Genomic DNA, 19943 nt, shown 5'->3' with positions numbered 1-19943 from the left:
TGTATAAAAATTAGCACAAAAGAGTAATGTGTGGACAGGACACATTGACAAGAAGAATCAAAAAAGTCTATTTTTCTCTTAAAAACTACATGGGGGAAGAAGGAGTATAAACTACAATTGCATCTTAAGCTTTCCTAATTTATTTACAAGTTCGCCTAAAAACCTAGAGGATAATCATTGATAAGCAGTTGAGCCTCCCCTTCTCCACACTCTACATCTTATGACTTACAATACGTCCCACCATCTAGTATCCAGTATGTTTTGGTACTCACATGGAACAGTAACAGGGGATAGCAGAAATTATTTACCTTTTCCTTGTAGAAAATGCCCAAGGAGCTTTAAGGAATTTGAAAATATCACATTAAGTTGTACATGGAAAAGCTCTTAAGTAGTTGGAGTGCAAAAAAAAACCAAGTTATATTTCACATAAGATAATTTCAATAAGCAACTAAACTGCCACTGATTTACAGAAACACAAAGTATTTTAATAAATTATATATTTTATTAAAATATACATGAGTACCCACTATGCACATTCAGTCAAACTCTCCCTCTGTGTCTCCTGCATGCATGCATGTATGTAGTGGTGGTTGTGGGGGGCGGGGTAGGTATCAATCCCAGGGCCTCAAGCACGCCAGGCAAGGGCCCTACCTTTGAGCAATATGCCCTCCTTCCCTGCTTTCCTAATACCTTTTAATTCACAGTGCTGCTAGAAGGGGATAACTTCAGGAATAAATCTTTCCTCTTGTAACAACACAGCACTATTATTTAACTTCTGAAAGCTGCCCAAATTCTGCAGCTCCACTAACAGACATTTTTCTTAGCCCTAGTTGAATACATGACAGAACCCTGTGCCTTTCTCCTGTAGGTTTTAGTTCATCCACCAACTTTGATAGTGAACTGCTAATGGATCTGGATTTCTTAGCAAGAAATCAACAAAATGCCAAATTTCAGTGAGTGGGTTCTTACAAAGCTAACTCACTCTACCTCTGAAGAAAGCGTCTCTGAGTGTTTCCTGGGGATATATTTAAAATTTTAGATGAGGATTTCCTTTAAAAAGTATGCAATGCTACATACATTCCAAGCACTCTTGTGAAAACAGAATGAAGTGTTAATATTAGTCTGGCAAGCCAAATGTTAAATTAATCACACAGTTGGGGATGCGATAACATTGTGATCGCCAGGTAAGAAAGAGGAGGCCTAATTCCCAGACACTGGGTTTCTCCCCGCTTAGCTTCCCTCTTAAGTAATTAGTGAAGCCCGAGAGATGAGCAGTGTGGAGCAGGGAGCTTTGCATACCTGGGAGGGAATAATGCTTTTATTTTGGGGTCCTTGCTGCCAGAGGATTTCATCCAAGTTCAATAAAAGCCAGGGTTTTATTCAGACAGAATTGGAACAATCCAAACTGCAGGGTGGGGATCCGTTTCTAATCCCCTTGCCCAGTCATATAATGATATAAGATTTAGCTAAAGCAACCTATTAGAATAGACAATGGCCACATATTTCCAGTAGCTGATTTGCTGAATGCTCAATCCTAGTTTAACTTTCAAAATCCAATACAGAGCAAATTAAGAGTCTCCATTCAGCCTCTTTCTTCTAGTAGGTTTTGAAAATAATTATTCTAATTAATTCACAGAGTAAATGCGACTCAGTCTCCTAATCGGGTAAGACATTGCTGAATGACTCCTAGAAACCCCAGCTCCTCACACGGGCGCATTGTAAGCATCTCAGCCCCTCATACAATAGACCAAATGCTTAAACTTTACCTGCATAAATTCCTAAGTACCAGTTAAGATCTAGCTTCTCTGTTACATTTCCTTCCCCGTTTATAGTGACATTCAGCATACTTTGTTCCTTTGCCCTACGGAACGGGAGGGGGGAAAAAACATATTAAGCTGCAGACAGAATTTAAATAAACACACACAACAAATGAACCTTAATTTGGAAGAAAATGTTTCATGTCAGAAAATGACTCCCAGTCCTCTATACACCCGCCTTATAAAAATTCAATTTGAATTGCGATTTTTAGTTCTCAACATGCGGCAGAGGATCAGACGTGGGTAGAGACCATTATGGGTCACACTCCACCAGCAAGAACTTTAATTTTTCTTCAGGCAACTAAGTGAAGATTAAGAGAAGGCTCAACAAACTCCACCTCTCCCCTGAACTCTGTGGAAAAGTGGGGTTTCAAGCTGATTTCATAGCACTTCCTGTGAGAGGAGGGGTAACTCACCAGTAGGAAAGCCACCAATCCTGAAGGACATAGGCAACCTGGAGAAGGGGAACAAAATAATCCAGCACTGATTGGCCCGACTTCAACTCAGAACTCTACAGCACAACAGTGTGTAATCAAAAAGAAGGTTCCAGGAAACTAAGGTGCTCCTTCTACCTCAGGTTTGTGCTAAGCCCAACTCCCCGGACAACCACAGGTTGGAGAGGAACATAGCACGCTTCAGATCTTTACAAGATATCTTTCTTCTCTAGAAGCTCTTTGTCCCATACATGCAGCCCCAGTCAGCAGCACCCACATTGGTCGTCCCCCAGACAGCACTTCAATGCAAATGACCACAGCATAAATGTGAGTGTATAAATGTCACTCTGAAGACACAAGTATCATTTACCTGAGCTGCCATGTTTAGCAGAGTAAGGAAAATGATGATAAACCAGGAAGCACCTGCCGCGAAGTAATTCTTGTAGGCCTTGAAGCCCACTTGCCCTTCAGATCGGCTCTCCTCTGATTGTGCTGCCTGCATGTTCTCTGTCTATAACAGACAAAATAGAACCCAACATAGTTTCAGAAGCTGACAGTGCACCGTGTTAGCAAAGCTGTGGAAAAAATAGGCAAATTATACATGACTAGTGACTGGTAGGAGTCCACAAGGATCCATGCTCCAGGAAGTAGGGTATGCAGGCAGCTAACAGGGTGCACAAGTTTTATCTTGCCATTCTGTAAATACCATCACCCAGGACTCAGCCATCCCACTTGAGGGGGCAGTGAGAACTACGAGCCCAGCATTTGTATGCTACAGTGTGGCTTTGCTCAAAGCAGAGTACCATGATTTCTAGCACATGCCTAATATACCCAAAGGCAAGTGTGAAGGCTGAGGCTTATTCCAAAATAACAACATGATGTGGAACTAGATTATTTGCATCATTCAAGAATGGAGACATAGCCTGGGGAGCTAGCTCAGCGGCATAAGTGCCTGACTAGCAAGCACAAGGACCTGAGTTCGATCCCTGGTACTGCATTCTGTGCCGGCCCCACCCCAGGCACGATGAGCCAGCCACCAAAACCAGACATGGTGGCACATGCCTGTAACCCCAGCACTGGGGAGACTGAGATAAGAGGACCACTACAAGTCCAAGCTGCATAGCAAGACCATGTACCAAACAAATAAAAGATTAAAAAAATTATTAAAGACTGGAAACATAGACTAGAAGGCTCGGGGTGCTTAGCGTGCACAGAGTTCTGGATTCCATCATCAGCACCCCCAAAACAGCAATATCAAACAAATAAAACAGAGTAGAAGCCTAAAATGTTGGCTAAATCTAGTAATTGAGTTCAAATGGTACATCCGGGTAATGAGCTTGGCTAGTAGGGAGAGCTACCACCAGTCATGTGTAACACAATCATCCGGGATCCTCAATTGGGACAGTGAGGATTTGGATGGTGAGGAATTTCCACATATACACTGAGATTCCAGCACTGTAGGTTCTGTAGTGTGGATCAAAAATGCCCAGGGGGAAAATACTGTTCTTGAACTGACTATGCACACCCTTTATTATTTTGTCATTATTTCTTAAATCCTTCAATATAAAACTACTTAGCACCCACACTGTATTAAAGTAACCTAGAGATAGCTTACAGTATATGGGAAGATGTGCACAGGTCATACACAAATGTCATGCTACTTTATACAAGTGATCTGGACGTGCTCAGGTTTGGTTATCTCCAGGAGTTCTGGAATCTATCCCCTACCAATACTAAGCAGTAACTCTACTATATAGGGAGGTCTCCTGCATTTCTGCCTAGAGAACTTATAATAAATTTAAATTCACACAAATTAAGGATGTTCTTGACCCTATGCTGACCATCAGACATCTGAGATGAATTAAGATATAGCTCTCAGATTTCAAGAATAAGAAAAAGAAAAGATAGGAACTAACTCTGAAGCGTCAATCATGATAGAAGAATGAGCAGGGCTCCTGGTCTACATCTGAAAACAGGGCAAAAGAGTGCCATCAGCTCCCTGCACTGACAGAACATGTCAACGACTCATAAAAGTGGTTGACTTCATGTAGGCCACAGCAGGGCAGGGGCTAAGGGGTCTTCAAATTAACCTTCTAGATATAAAGAGAATCTCAGAGCCACAGGAGCATACCATGAGCACAGCAGACCAAAGACTCTGGGGCCCCCAAGAGCCCCAAGTCAGGTAATGACAGGTAAACGCACATCTTGGCCGTCTGGAAGGCCATCTTTCAAGGAGGGTCTAGACGACTGTTGAGACCAAATGGAAGCTTCCGAGAAGGTTCGATTCCTCAGCGTTGGAGTCCCTGGAACTGAAGTTTGCTCTGCTTCCTCGTTTTCCTTCTTTAAAAGGGAACCAAAATCCATTCCAGATTTCAAAAACTCAGTGTAAGTTCCCTTCTGCACCATTTCTCCCTAAAATCAACATTAAAAATTTCAGAGGAATACATTTGCATGTGAAACTACTAATCCAGGCCAATCTAATAAAAATAAAAAGGTTAACTAGTCTTAAGTTATGATCATCTGAATCCCAGCTGACAAATATGGTATAATTCAATAACACCTCACTGAACACCATGTTCTACCAAATCCTGACTGAGGTGCTTAATGAAATATGTGATCCAGTGATAAGGATGGAGGCCACTGACGTGAGTGATCACAAGCATTTAAGGAAGCAAAAGGGTAGATACGATGGTGGCAGTCCCTGTTTTGGGAGAATATGGAAATTGAGGTAAGTGTCCTGCAGTAAAATCTGAAGGAAGAGAGTAAATTGGGAAGGTGATTCCAAAGGGAAGAACTTGGCTGGCAGGGAAGGACACAAGCCTATCGATGGAAGAATCACTTACCACGCCCCACCTGCTCGCTTGCCCCCTCTGGTACAAGAACGTGTGTGTGCTAGCCCTGGACACAGACCCCATGAGCTGTGTCTTCATGGTCTTTATTCTGAAACTGGCCTCCCAAACTCGAGAAATTCAAAATTGAAAATACAACATTCCACGTGATCCAGTTTCCCATTACAAAAAAAAAAAAAAACCTCAAGTGTAAATCCCTTGACTATTTTTTCACCCCATGAAGTCGTAAAATCCAGCTGACTTACTTAAAAAGCCACAAACAAAATATTAGGCAAATCCTAGGACTCAAACCAAAGCAACGGACAGCAGCCCTGGGACTGAGACAGGTCAGGTGGGAGAAGGTGACCCAGGATTCTCTCTGCCTCCCACCGCAAGGTAGTCAGGGAGGAAAATCCCTGGCACCTTTCAGTTGTAACAGTCTGGTAACTGGAGAATTAGAAGATGATTCCTCATATGCTTTGTCTTATTCCACTTAAGAAGTAAAATTCACACACTTATTTCATCAAGTTAACTTAGCATCCAGAAGATATTCGAGGAATGTAGTAGGAGGATATTGGGAGAACAGTTTTCCCAAAGCCAGATGCTAACCATTCAAGAGGGGCTGGAGGGCTGCGACCCCCTCTGCTGCGAGAGAAGGGCCAGACCAGCAGCAAGGAGGGGTCCCAGTGTTCCCAGTATCAGACAGTGGACAAATGGCTGTTGTGGAAGTACTCAAAGTGGGAGGCGTCCTCACACCAAGCAGGATGCAGGATCCCAAAGCAGCCCCCATCAGAGGACCAGCAACCCGGCTACACCAGCATAATTGACTGTGCTTGTAAAGTTACTGATCCCCAGCTTTGGCCACCCTAGTTTAGCCCTCTATGCAAGAAATTGTTTTCAAGTTTGAGGATTCTGAGCTCCCTATTCCTGGGGCAAGTGGAAAGAGCTGACACACAGAGATGCTTCAGAAGAGGCAGAAATTCTGCCTTTTATAATCCTCCTTGGGGCAAGAAGTCACTTGATGGAGCTTTGATTGACAGGTTCCTCACTATTCTTTAAAAGCCACACTCAGCATTAAGAAAGCACTTCAAGACTTTTGCAAGAGCTATGCTGTCACTGTATATCCTGGTGGCTGCAGTAATGTGAAATTTACTTTTTTCTGAGAAAGTGCTCCAAGAGGTTGTACGCTGAAGTCAGTATTCATTATTTGCTAGTTCCACCTTTTCACCAAGAGGCTGTGGGAGGGTATGAGAGTTCAGATATGGTTGTGTTCCTCAAAGGTCCACTGTGATTAGAGGCTTGGTGTCCAGGGTGGCCCCATTGGGAGGGTGGGAACTTCAGGAGGGGGCCTCGGGCAGGCCCTAAGGTCACAGGATGTGCCCTGAGAAAGAAGGGTGGGACTTCAGTCTTGCTGACTTCCTGTTTGGCAGTAACGTCAGCCCTTCTCACACATGCCCTCTGTGAGGCGGGGTGACCTCAGCTGGGAGGGCTTTTGCCAGAGCCAGGCCCATGCAGGCAATACATCCCTAGAGCTCAGAAACTGAGAGCTCAATGAACTCTTCATAAAGTTACCTGTCTCGGTCATTTCACTGTGATAACTCAGTGCTGATGAAGACAGAGAGGAAATACTAAAACATTTGAGGGTCCTAAGGAGATGGCTTCTCAAACATGAGGGGTGCAAGCCGGGGCGTGTTGCAAGGGTGAGCAGTAAGGGCAGGGGTGTGGGGCATACAGGCAAAGGAGCCAGCCAGGCATCCAGCCATCCCCACACCTGTCAAAGGCACACTAACCTGCACCTTCCCAAAGCAGGTAGCTTGTGGCAGGTCAAATGGTGGCTCCCAAAAAGTTATGTTCAAGTCCTAACTCTTAGTATGGGTGAATGATGTGACCTTATCTGGAAATTGGAGTTTTGAAGATGTGACCAAGTTAAAACGGAATCATTTTGGAGTCTGTGAGGCTTAAGCCCAACATGAATGACATCCTTAGAAGAATCCTGATGGACACAGACCGGCCCAAGTGACATGGAAGGCAGACAGCAGGTACCAAAGCTGCAAGTCAAAGAACATGAGCTGCGTGACAGCTTATCCTGAGGGTCACTCGGGCAGCGTGTTTATGTGCTGACTATCCCAAGCATCCTTGGGCAGGTGTCGCTTCTACCAGTGGATTCTTGTTCACACAAGATAAACTGTCTGTTTCACATCAACTACTTTCTGCATACTATTTCTATTCAGAACATTGCATTTGCCTTTCATGTTCCTTTCCAGTAAAATCTAGTAATTGCTGTCTTTTATTAATTTGTTCATTTTGTGAAAAGCCACCTTTAGTTTTGTGCTACAATCTATAAAGGCCTATCATAAGTACATTAGATATAATTCTTAGACTTCTCCAAAATCCAGTGATATTCTTTTACAATATGTTGGGACACTGAGACTGAACAGGAAGGAGGAGCTCAAAGATCTACAAAGGAAAACACTGCATAAGGGAGAAATGTTAGCATACTAGAGAGGAAAAGCCTGTGTTAGGAAATGGGAAGACAAAGAGACTTCTCCTTACTGTCAACTACTCCTAATACAGAAGTGATAAAACTTGAAAGAAGAAATGAAACAGATCATCCTGGTGGTGGTCAGTGACTATAATTCTTTGGATGGAATTGATACAGCTGACCAACATCTAACAAGCTAGCATGCATACTACAAGCAAGAAAAAGGTATTGTACAATATATATGCACCTTCTGGGCCAAACAATATGGAACTCGTTTGTTATTAAAGGGTTCAAAAGGCCATTTACAATGTAGATTAGGTCTAATAGACCAAATAACTGAAAATATGGGCTAGTGACCCACCACCCAGGACATCCGTCATTGATGTTGTCACCATTGCATTTAGCGTAGACATTTTACTGAAACTATGCCACCGACAGACAAAAAAAAAGGCAAGACCGACAAGACAATGCAAAGCGTGCAGTTCAAAGAAAGACAATAACATTAAAAGAATTTGGAATGAGACTAGACACACTGTCCAGATTGTAACACTGAGTTGCATACTGAATATTTTAAGATTTACCAAACACAGAAAAAATTTTGACTATATTTGATAAAATTGTTATTTTTTACATTTCCTATTATCTTATAAAAATTAACCAAGACATGCAATTTGTAGGCATCCTGCATTTACATAATTGGAGTGGTTAGTAGTTAAAGCTGGCCCTCAAAAGAGCAGACAGCAAGGAAGGTCTCCCCCATAGGGAGCACGGCCCCAGCACGGTCCTGACTTAAGACTCGAGGGCTCCGACAGCATGAGGCAATCACGCCCTGATGCTGACATCGCCAGGTTTGTGCCCCTCTGTCCTGGTAGCCAATCAAAGTGATACCCTCAGCCACGCGCACACCGCTGCACCCTACCACGAAGACTTCTGCTCCTCGGTGGCCCCTCCACTGAACACCAGGAGGGATCTTTTAGAAGTCACATATCAGGCCGGGCACAGTGACTCCCAATCTCAGCCTTCTGGAGAGCCTGAGGCAGGAGCACTGGAAGTTTGAGCCCAGCCTGGGTAATTCAGTGATTTATGGAGACCTTGATTCAAAATAAAAAAATAAAGACTCCTGAAGATGTAGCTCAGTGCAGAGGGCCTGGTTCAATCCCTAGTACAATTTAAAGAAAAAAAAGAAAAAATAACAAATCAGCCCATATCACTTTCCTGCTCTGGTCCCAACAACAGCTTCCATCGCAGTGCCAGGGCTCCTGCCCATGGCCTGGGGCACCTGCCTCCCTCCCCAGCCTCCCTGACTCACTCAGCCCATGGCCCTGAATCCTTCTAAAGGTCCTGGGGACGTCCTTCCTCAGGAAGGGGCCACCAGCTTGCCTGTGTCAGATGCCCCTCGCCCAAGTTGACAGCATGACAGGCACCTTCCTGTCCTGTCCCTCAGCTCCCCGTGGCCAACTGTCCCCTTCACAGCATCCACCCTGGCAAGAAGGGAAGAAGGGAGGCCCTACAAGGCGAGTGCTCTGTCGTCCTAACAGCTGTGCGGGCTGTGGCCCAATCAGGCACGGACAGGACCTGTGTAGTGAGAGTTGGCCACACAGCCACAGCAATGTAATTAATGAAGATGCTCTTTCAGCAAACCGTGGGTAACTACCAGATGGATGCAAACATGTCTTACGCCTGTAATTTCCAAATAAAGCCCTTTGGCTTGAGTCATGGAAAAAGGAGACAAATTTGCAAAAAACAAAGCACTATTATTAACAACGTCACTGTAGTAGCTGTAGTTTAGCAAGTTGATAGACTTTAGGATGGCGCGTCGTAGACTGTAACAGTGACATTTCCATAAGTCCTTTAAGTTCCTTTGCAAGGACGTGAACCCCAGCTCTAAGAGCAGGAAACAAAGCTGAGCAGAAGAGTGAGTCTCCAGAGAAGCCCACAGGAGGCCACCTGCTGAGAGGCGCTTTCCTCGCACACCAAGAGCAGGCCGTGCAGTAGGGGTCTCGGAATTACTTACGTCTTTCAGTATCAGAATGTGGCTGGCAGCCTTCAGGTACTGCAGCTGGTGAGTCACCAAAATTGTGATCTTCTCGTGCAAGGTCTGACAAATACACCTGTGAGTATAACAAGCCCGGCGTGAAACACACGTTAGTACAGGTGCTCCAAAGTGAAAAGTACATTTCAGACCACAGCGTGCCCAAGGCGGCACGGACGCATAGAGGAAATACAGAAGGGAACGCAAATTCAATCCGGATGTAGTCCGTGGAGCTAACTAGGCACCCGTATTCTCTGGCAGAAAATCTGAGTCTTGCATCTCTGCTAGCAAATTCTACAAAACAGTCCAGCACAGGGGATGCCAGCTTCGAAATACAAACGCAGCTTTATATTTCATGATGAAAACAGGTTAGCAATACTGAGATTCTAAAACCTGACTTAGGCCAGGGAGATGGCTCAGTGGAACAAGCGCTCCTTGGCAAGCGCAAGGGCCTGAGTTCAATCCCTGGTTCCGCAAATAAAATAAAATAAAATAAAACCTGACTTAATTAAAATACTAATTGTTTTTCTGGTATTTGGAATGGAGGAAAGGCAGACTGATGTCAGGCAGCTGTTCTCCTTAGGCTGTTTCCAACGTGAGGATGATGCACACCTCTGGCCAGAGCCAGGGGTGCAGACTGCACATGCCAAAACTGTCCCTTCCTTCTTTCCATCCAAAGGGATTATTATTCCCTGGGGAAAAGTCCTACTATGAATTATTTCAAGCTCAACTTTTCAACCTACTAAGCCCTTCTTCAGATACAGAACTCAAGCTTGTAAAGGAATTCTTCCTCCTTAACTCAAAATTACCTGCCATTCATCCCTTTATATAAATAACCAAAGGAGTACGATGGGGAAGACCAAGTCCAGGGCAGCAAAATGTTTCCTTCCCAATATCATGGACAAGATAATATAAATATTTACAATACTGTAATAGTTGGCTTTAATTTGTGCCTAAGTCATGTATTTTTCAAAATTTCCAGGAAAAAAAAACTTTTCTAAATTATTAGTACTAAAAATGCCCCAAGTTGTGACATTAGAAGTGTTTGGTTGTTTGCTTATTTGTTTTTTAAAGAAATAAGTTCTCACTATATATCCATGTTGGCTCCAAACTCTGAGCTCAAGTGATCCTCCTGCCTCAGCCTCCTCAATAGCTATAATTATAGCCTTGTATCACTGTGCCTGACCAAACCACAAAAATACCAATCAGGTTGGCAATGCATCTTCTAATGCTTAGCCTATCAAGGGCTCTTCAGAGCTGACAACACCGTGGTAGAGGAGATTACAAATAAGAACACCCACCCAAGCCACCAAGGCCCTCCTCTGCAGTGAAGAAAGCCTGTCCATTATATGAGCTGATACACACCTGTCCAGCGGTGACACAGGGTACACGCTCAGACAACACCCCACAACACAGACAAGAGACACAACAGTACGAATGGCAAATGTACTGGTGGGTTGTGATGCAGGCTATGAGGAAAGCTCAGTGAGAGCTGCTACAGGGGAGCAATCTGTCGGGAATGACCTCTCTGTTAACACAGGCGACCCTGCAGGTCAGGAAGGTTCTGCATGCCCTGCACTGAGTGGGGGTGGGGGACAGGCGCACAGACGTGATGCGGCACCACTCTCTGAGGGCCCGGGGCAGCCAGCAAGAACCGCAGGCCCATCTGCACCTGTCCTCTTTCTCCTCTGCCCTGACAAAAGGCTCCCCCAGCTCTGAAACAGGTATGTGCACACCCTGCAGACTGGGAGACCGGAGAATGGGCAGGTGGCACGGCTGCAGTGTCAGTGTGTGCAAGGAAGAGTGGGACAGTGAGCGGGCCAAGAGCTCATTGGCCACTTGAGGACTTTGAACTGCACCCTGAGTGGGAGGGGGAGTCCACCAAGGGCTGAAACAATGAAGGTGAATGACTGCTACGCTCTGAATGCTTCTGACCCTCCTGGAATCTGCACATGGAAATTGTGATGGCATGGTGTGAGGAGCTGGGGCCTCTTGCTGGGGACCTATACTCAAGGATGGAACCGGTGTCCCTAGAAGGACGAGGGATCTGCCGTGGCCCAAGGGATGGGAGGCCCAAGGGATGCGTCATGTTCCATTAACCACCTAAGGATGAAGCAAGAACAGTGGTGTGGTCCATAGATACCTCAGGTACTGGCACTCGGATTTTGGATTCTGTAGCCTCTGGAACTATGAGAAATAAATTTCTGTTGTTTATAAACCACCAGCTTATGGTATTTTGTCACAGCAGCCTAAACAGAGTAAAGCAGGCAGCAATGTGGGAGATCTCATTATAACAACCTGGAAGAACTGATTGCAGGAGAGACAGGGGCCTGGGAATTTGAAGCTTTCTAAAATATGACACGAGTCATAGGTAGTTACAGACCAGCCATCAGTTAGGAGCCCCTAGCTTTCCATACTAGATAGAATCCACTTCAAGTTCATAACATATAGTTGTAAAACTCACAACCCTTAATAACCTTGGATGTATATTCATGATTGACGTAGAACTGTTAATGGCAAACAGAAGTGCAATTCATTCACTTTTAATACAAAACACTTCACATTTCTAAGCTTCAACACAACCGCCATCGTTCATAGTATATTGTTCGATCCAATTTTCTAACTCGCTGAGAACATTCTCCAGTTGCTGGTGAGTGATTTCCTAAATTGCATTCGTGCTCCCTGCTCTAAGTTTCCCCAAAGAATGTGGTTCTGATTAGCAAACAACAATTTTAACAAGCTTGCTTCTATCAAATGTATATCCAAAGTCATTAAGCCTTAAAGGTGCGAAAGGACTTTATAAACACCTCCACGTCTAAAGGGAAACTTTGGGGAGCACCTTGAGATGCATACGGAGACCCAGCGATCAGCGTGCCTTCCTCTCTCCTCCCAAGAGGCTCTGCTGCAGCGCTCCACCAGGAAGGCCTACCAACACCATCCACTCCCAAAATTCTTTCATCACCCCAATACCAGGCATATTCTATGTCCCCATTCTGCTGGGGCAACATTCAGCTGCCCTTCCCATCCCTCCACCAAGTACCACACTTAGCAGATGACCTCAATCCCCAGAAGCCAGAGCCTGGAACTGTGTTCTTCCTCCCCGCTGCTCGAATCGCTACTGTCATTTTGCTACCTAGGACCTAGGATGGACTGAATGCTCCTATCTCGGATTTGTATGTTGAACTCCAGCCCCATCACCTTGTCATCTGGAGACAGGGCCATTCAGAGAGCTAATTAAACTATAGTAAGGGTGTGGACTGCGGGGGAGATGTCCAACCTCACCGGTGTCCTTACAAGAAGGGGAACTCTGAACCAGGCACAGACAGAGGGAAGAATTCCAGAACACAGTAAGAAAGCAGTACGGCAAGTCAACAAGAGGGACCACCACAGCTAACACCCTGACCTCAGTCCTCCAGCCTCCAAAACTGCAAGCACACACACTGCTGCTGTTCAGTCCACCCCTGTCTGTGGAATTGGCTTTGGCAGCCTGCGCAGCACAACACAGGCGCACACCAGTAGCATCTCCACACACCTTCCTCCATGATCTGCTTGGGGGAGGCTTGCTGGCTCGCTTCTCTCTTCCTGTGCCTTGCTTGTTGCCATCTCAGCATCTCCTCCACCTTTACTGTTTCCCTCACCAGAAGGAACTGACATCCACTCCCAGCCTCTCTAAACCTCGCCAATGGAACCCACAAAGCCACAGGCCACTCCCCACGGAAACCAGCACAAGCCGAGCCTCCAGACTCCAGCTGAATGCCTAAGGCTGCCTATTCCTCTAGTGCAGCACAGGCAGGCCCCCTACACGGAACCCTCTATGCCCGGGCATGTTGAGCTTTCTTGAGACTGTGCTTTGATGCAATCCATGCAGAGAAAACTCTTTAGGGTAAAACGAGATGAGATCTAAACTTATCTGTCTCATTTACTCTGCCCAGCGTGGGTTCTTAACTTCGGCGAGGCTTACTGTCCCCTTCCTGGCAAACCAGGATGCACTGCACAAGGACGCCTGTCAGCACGTCTGTCTCAGTGCACACAGAAGGGGGCCCATCAGTGCAGAGGAAAGGGCTCGGCAGCACAAACAGAAGGCGCACTGCGGGACAGATGTGGCTGCTGCTTTATCAGGTCACGTTCATGTGCTTTCAAAGGCCAGTTTAGAACACACAGCAAGTGTCCATCTGCATGCGCTGGGTGACAGCACACATGGAAAAGGCTCCAAAGTCTTCTCCCTCACTGGCTCAGTGGCTAAGCAACAGCAAAGAAAACAAACTGCAAGAATATTAAGAGTGAATAATTCATGCAGATCCAAGAGACCCAGCTTCAGGTACAAGCTAACCCTGGCCAGCTGCAACCTTGTGCATTAACAGTAGTCAAAATCCATAAAAAAGTATGTTTGTGAAACCACATTAATATGGACAAATCATTCTTAAATTCTAGCTTTACTAATTATTTCTAAACCTGCACACTAATAAGCACAAACCAGTAAGGCTTTTCCCAGAAGCCCAACATTAGTACTGTAGACCTCACTGTTCACTCACCAAACACAAACAACAGAGGAACTACAGGTCCAGCACCAGGTTGCCACGTCCCATCCTTTGGTTTAAAACCTGCCCACTTTCTTATTCCCGGGCTCTGAATCCATCTACAGGGTCTTAGTTATCAACTGCAAGGACCAAGGCAAAAACCTGCCAACTTTTCTCTACTTCCTCACTCCCTACTGCACGTGCAGCTCTCTGCGACACGCTGCCATTATCTTCTTCTTACCTCAACCTTGCATTCAAGCAAAAGTTTGCTGTAAATGGATCTTCTGCGAGGGGTAGGGTGAGGGGAGAAGGGCACGAGGCAGGGGGAATCCTCTGAAGCTACACAGCCCTTCCTGCCCCACCCGAAGGGCTCCTGAACGCAGAGAAGACAAAAGACACAAGTGCACTCACAGCTGGAACAGGTGCTTGCCAACCTCTGCATCTACTGCACTGAGTGGGTCATCCAGGAGGTAGATGTCGGCGTCTTGGTAGACAGCTCTAGAAACCAAAAGAGGTGTTAGAAGAATCCTTCCCTCTCCTGGGGACATGCACCGAAGGGATGGTCAAAATTATTGGCACCAGCGGGGTAACCCGAAACCAAGGGTTCCCGTGGAAGCATCCAGGGAGCAAGTTCCCGGTTCCCCCAGTGCAGGCAGATGGCCGCGCAAAAGCAATTTACCTTGCGAGGTTCAGTCGTGCTTTCTGCCCTCCGCTCAGTGTGGCTCCCCGGTCTCCTATCACAGTCAGGTCCCCGTCTTTTAAAAGCTGTAAATCCTACAAGCAACAGAAGAGTAGGAGACAAAGACCTAGAATGACTCTGCCGCTATCATCCAAAACTTTGCAGCAGGAGGTCTTCAGAAGTATGTGATCAGCAGGAATGGCTGTATTTCCATTTCAAGTGGTGACTTTGAACCTTGCAAAAAAATACTTTCATACTGTACTTTTTCACAGGATTTATGCGCCTTACTGAGCATGACTTGCAGGCCCGGCATCGCCCTGCAAACGGTGACTTCTGTGGTGAAAGAAACAGGGCCCCTGCCATCTCCACAATGGGAGACCCACAGGGCAGTGAAAGTGGACATGGATGGATGTAGTAAAGAGCACTAAAGGAAAAAGGAAGCGAGTGCAGGGGGACCCAGAGCTGGAAGGCTGGCTTTCTATATGTGGCCAGCAAGGGCACTGATCAAGGGAGTTAGCTACAGAACAGCTGGAGGATGGGTAGCTATGCAGAAGTGATGCAAAGCTGTGGGGCACATGCAGGCCCAGAGTACACACAGGCCAGAGGTGCTGGAGCAGAGCAAGGTGCTGGGAGGGGAGGCTGAGGAGGCAGAGACACCAGGGTTTCACTCCCAGCAAAATGGGAAGAACAGCACAGGTTGGATCAGGCTACTGAAAGAATGGTTCCTGTCTCTTTGTGGAAAAGAGATGGTGACGGGGCCCAGAGCAGGAACACAAGTGAGCTGTCAGAACAGTGGAGGCGAGAGACGGCCACAGTGAGGATCTGGGTACAAGCAGGAAAATGAGCAGACTGGGTCTCACTCTGGATGACTTTCAAGCTAGCGCCTTCCAAACAGCTGATGGGACAAGAGCAAGCACTGAGAGACAGGGACCACTCTGCTCTCGGCCTGGCACCAAGCAGAATCACCACTCCAAGAGCTGGTGAGGACGGCAGATGCCAACTTAGGGAAGGAGCCAGTTACAAGAAATATTTATTGAATCAAGTAAAATCAAAGAATCAAAGGATCAAAGTCAAAGAACCAGCCAAATAGCACAGTGGATTAAAGTGCCTGCTTAGGCAAATGTAGGAACCAGGGTTCTATCCCTGGTATGCCCTGCTGGCCCCACCCCCAGGGTGCACTGAGTCTCAGCAATTGAAACTGGGCATGGTGGTGCACACCTGTAATCCCAGCACTTGGGAGGCTGAAAACAGGAGGATCACTACAAGTCCAATCTGTGTAGTGAAACCCTGTAGACCCTATACTAAATAAAATTTTTTTAAAAAGTATCAAAGTCAAAGAGAATTTGCCACGTACCAATTGGATACACAAGTCCAAGGCTTCTGGCTCTTTGGAACTTTCACAAACATGAAGCATACAAGCCACAGCAACCACCCTTATTGCAGATCAACCTTCATTTCTTGATCTCAACTTAGACAAATATGGCAACAAAGCAAATGGCAACTGGGTTCCCCATGAAAAGCAAGTCCCTGACCTCCCCAATTCCTCATCTACAAAATGGCCTGCAGAAAGAACAGTTCCTAACCTCATGGGATGCTGTGGAAATCAAAGGAGGGATCTTCTGGGGTGTGAACACCCCAGATCAGTGGTGGGGAACCCACAGCATGCGTGGTAGTGTTTTGCTTTTAAAATGAAAGACATTCATGTATGAGTCATTTTTCTAACCTAAAATCTCAGTATTCAGGTTTAACTGCAGGCTTGGGACTTTGTGATCAATAAGTAGGTTTTGAGGTACAGTTTGGGCTCTCGTTTCTAAAAGGCTTGCCATCACAGCCCTGGATAGACAGAAAAAGGACCTGAGTTGATTGCAAACTGATGAATGATCCCAACAGTGAGATTCCACCAGTGAATTCTGAGAGAGTGAATCTTTCTACGATAACCCTCTTCCGAAACCTCAGAGAGACAGCCGCGCAGAGCTCCCTACGTATTGAAGGCTGACTTGTGCTGCCTCAGCACTATGTGTCATAGTTTCTTTGTTGAGTTTTAAGTGGACGCCATCTCTTCTGTTTTGTTTTCAATGAGAAACTTTGTTTTAAGAGAGGTCTCCAGCCTCCACCACACACACACACACACACACACACACACACACACACACACAGGGCCTCTAACTCATCCTGACCACCTCTGTAATGTGTTCTACTTCATTGCTGCACCTTGACTTTCTGCTGCTTTGTTTTATTTCTCAAAGTAGCATCGGATGCAGTAGCTCAAGGAAAAGGCTCTGGGTTCAATACCCATGTACCATCAAATACACACACACACACACACACACACACACACACACACACACGAAAACCCACACTCTCATTCAGCAAAGTTAGAAAGCAAGAAAGGAATCTGGGAGATTAGCAAAGCACTCTGAGTACCACTGCAAGTGCTGCTGACTCTGAAACTATTCAGGGACAAGCCTTTGACGGGGAAAACGCCTCAACGGATCTGAAGTCAAGTCTGAGCCAGGCCCACCACCTGGACCCAATCTGCAGTTTTGTAAAAGGAAAAGCATGAAATAATATAGGTGCCAGGCGTCTCCACAGAGAGGACCTCTGCCACTGGCTGCCCCTCCACAAAATGCTTTCCCGGAAAAGCATGTACGTAACTAAAGGAAAACCAGGAAGTGGTATGCTGGTTTGATGTTATCAGAGACATCTCAATCGCACTTTCAACCTGCGCGCACACTACCAGGAGGCCACTGGGACAAGTCCTGAAGGCCAGCAGCTCGCACAGGCACAACATCCAGCTTCCAGGGCCTGTCAGGTACTTCCCCAGCCTTGTGAGTCCACCCCACTCTCTCCTCCGGAAAACCGCCCTGTCCGCCCGTCCGGTCATCCTCCTCTGTCTTCTGGCTTCTTGAGTCTTCCTTTATATCTCTCAAGAAGGACCTGCCTTATTGTGGGTGCTGGTTTTCATGCTTCCACTGCTGAGCACCTGCGTGGTGAGAACTCTGCACCCAGCTCCAGTCTCCACGCCCAACTCCGTTTCTAGTCCTCCCCATCAGTGGCAGAGTAAGGACTGGCCCAGTTCAGAGGGGAGCAGGTGGGGTCTAAGTGAGGCTCTGAGGACACTGAGCAATGGTGAAGAAAAGAAAGAGCCTGAACCAAGTTCATCTCTGAGCTCAGCATCTTATTGTTTCATATCACGCTGCCAAGCAGTTGCTGAAAGATATATTTAAAATAACAGTGATGCTGTGGTAGTCCACCCCAAAGGCATACACTCAGTCTCCACTTTTAGGCTTATCTCCTGTATCCCCACGTATTTCCTAATGTATCACGGAGGCCCCAGTTGAGAAATGGAAAAATAAAAATATAGTAGTAATTCTTCTATAATTATCAGGACAGACTAAAAAGAAAATGACCACACTGGGGCTAGAGAGATAGCTCAGCAGCCTAAGTGCCTGCCTGGCAAGCACAAGGACCTAGGTTCAATCCCCACTACCACATGATATGCTGGCCCCAGAACCCTGGGTGCACCATGCTGCACTGAAACCAGGTGGGGTGGTGCAGGCCTGTAATCCTAACACTGGGGAGGCTGAGACAGGAGGATCACTAAGAGTCTGAGCTGTGTAGAAGATCCTGTACCAGATAGATAGATAGATAGATAGATAGATTTTTAAAAAAATTAAAATGCCCAGATTGGCTAGAATATGGCAAAAATGAGACAAAACTATAGACTTGTGAGTGCCTCAGAAAGCTGATCTATGTGGAAAAACAGTAAAGCTATCGATGTCATTCTCTGAATGTGTACTACTTGAAAGTTCTAAAAAGTACTCAAGGGTTAAAGGATAACAGAAGTGATTGTTGCCCAATGTATTCTATTGTGTTTACTATGCCAACAGTAATTTTACCGTTGCTCTATTTAGCGCACTATATAAAGTAGTTACATATTATCGTTTAGATCTATAATGTTCCCCCCAAACCCCTTGGGCTCAGAGGTGTGGCTATTAGAAGGATCATGGCGGTGGACTAACCGGCTATGAGGTAGGAGGTGGGCGGGGCCTGGCCTGAAGAGGTGGGGCCTGACCTAAAGAGGAGGGGCCTGGTCTAAAGAGGCGGGGCCTGGCTTGAAGAGGCGGGTCTCCAGGGGTGTGCCCAGCAGGTGGGTCTCTGCCTTAGCCCCTCCCCAACTCCCTGGCTTGCAGGATGCCAGGGCGTGTGTGGCTGTCCTCTGCCAGAACCTTCTACCCTGCCCTTCCTGCCTGACAGCCAGCTCCCTAGTGAACTGAATTCTAAGTACCATAAACCAAAAGAAACCTCTGCTACTTCTACTTGTGAGTGTCAGGGACAATGTCTCAGAGACATAAAGCAATGGCTCAGGCACTCAGAGCAACTCAAAGAGCCGAGGTTACACACCCAGGTACACTCTTTCTAATATGACTTTAACCAAAACTGGAGTTAGCGTTAAAAACTAGTATCTATAACAAATCTGTTAGGTACACCAAGGAATCAGATGTTTCAAATTCATGGCTGTTTCACACCCACAATGGCCTTACAGAGTCTGTCAATAATACTATTATCTCCACTTTACAGGTGGAGAGAGTAAGGCTTTGAAAGTTCAGGCTATTAGTCAAAAAGACACCCACTACAGAGAATCTAGGACTCAAGCCTAGAGCACCTGCCCCCGCGGCTTTGGATTTTGTCCACTGCTGTAAAGCACCAATACTGTTAACTTGTTTCCCAAGGGTGTGTTCTGTAACCCAGCACAATACCACTTTGAATATGTAATCAACCTAAATGTGAATTATTACTTTGTATCTCACTTGTGATCTCAGGGATGTCTTCAGCTCAATGAACTTAAAAATTTCCTTCAATTAGAACTAATTTAATACATCTACTTGCTACCATTATATCTAACAGGAAAAATCCTACTTTTTTGGTTTGGTTTTATTCTTCTTCCAAGCTGTTTTGAGAAAGAGGCTTAAGAGGAACTATAAAGAGAAACCCTTACTTTATCCTACTGACTGGTGGATTTACAGGAAACGACTACAATAATGACGAGCTGGATATAGTGGCACATTCCTGTAGTCCTAGCACTCTGGGAAGCTGAGGCATGAGGGCAGAAAATCTGAGCCCAGCTTAGGCAATTTAGACCTTGTCTCAAAA

At 46.0% G+C, this 19943-nt stretch overlaps 1 protein-coding gene across 2 annotated transcripts in view; it reads right to left on the bottom strand.

Annotated features, from left to right (window-relative positions):
• The window catches only part of Abcc4 (ATP binding cassette subfamily C member 4), a 249589-nt gene that overhangs the window by 122052 nt on the left and 107594 nt on the right, over positions 1–19943 (bottom strand). For both annotated transcript variants that reach the window (XM_004626249.2, XM_023709652.1), the window contains 7 exons: positions 14790–14884; positions 14522–14608; positions 9576–9672; positions 4454–4663; positions 2622–2762; positions 2234–2271; positions 1767–1861 (listed from right to left, as the gene is read on the bottom strand). In XM_004626249.2, coding sequence (XP_004626306.1) covers positions 1767–1861; positions 2234–2271; positions 2622–2762; positions 4454–4663; positions 9576–9672; positions 14522–14608; positions 14790–14884 — 763 coding nt within the window. The remainder of the gene's footprint in view (positions 1–1766; positions 1862–2233; positions 2272–2621; positions 2763–4453; positions 4664–9575; positions 9673–14521; positions 14609–14789; positions 14885–19943) is intronic.

This window comes from Octodon degus, unplaced genomic scaffold (assembly GCF_000260255.1).
Source record: "Octodon degus isolate 3935 unplaced genomic scaffold, OctDeg1.0 scaffold00013, whole genome shotgun sequence".
NCBI classification, from domain to species: Eukaryota; Metazoa; Chordata; class Mammalia; order Rodentia; family Octodontidae; genus Octodon; species Octodon degus.
This window is presented reverse-complemented; position numbering and strand designations above follow the sequence as displayed.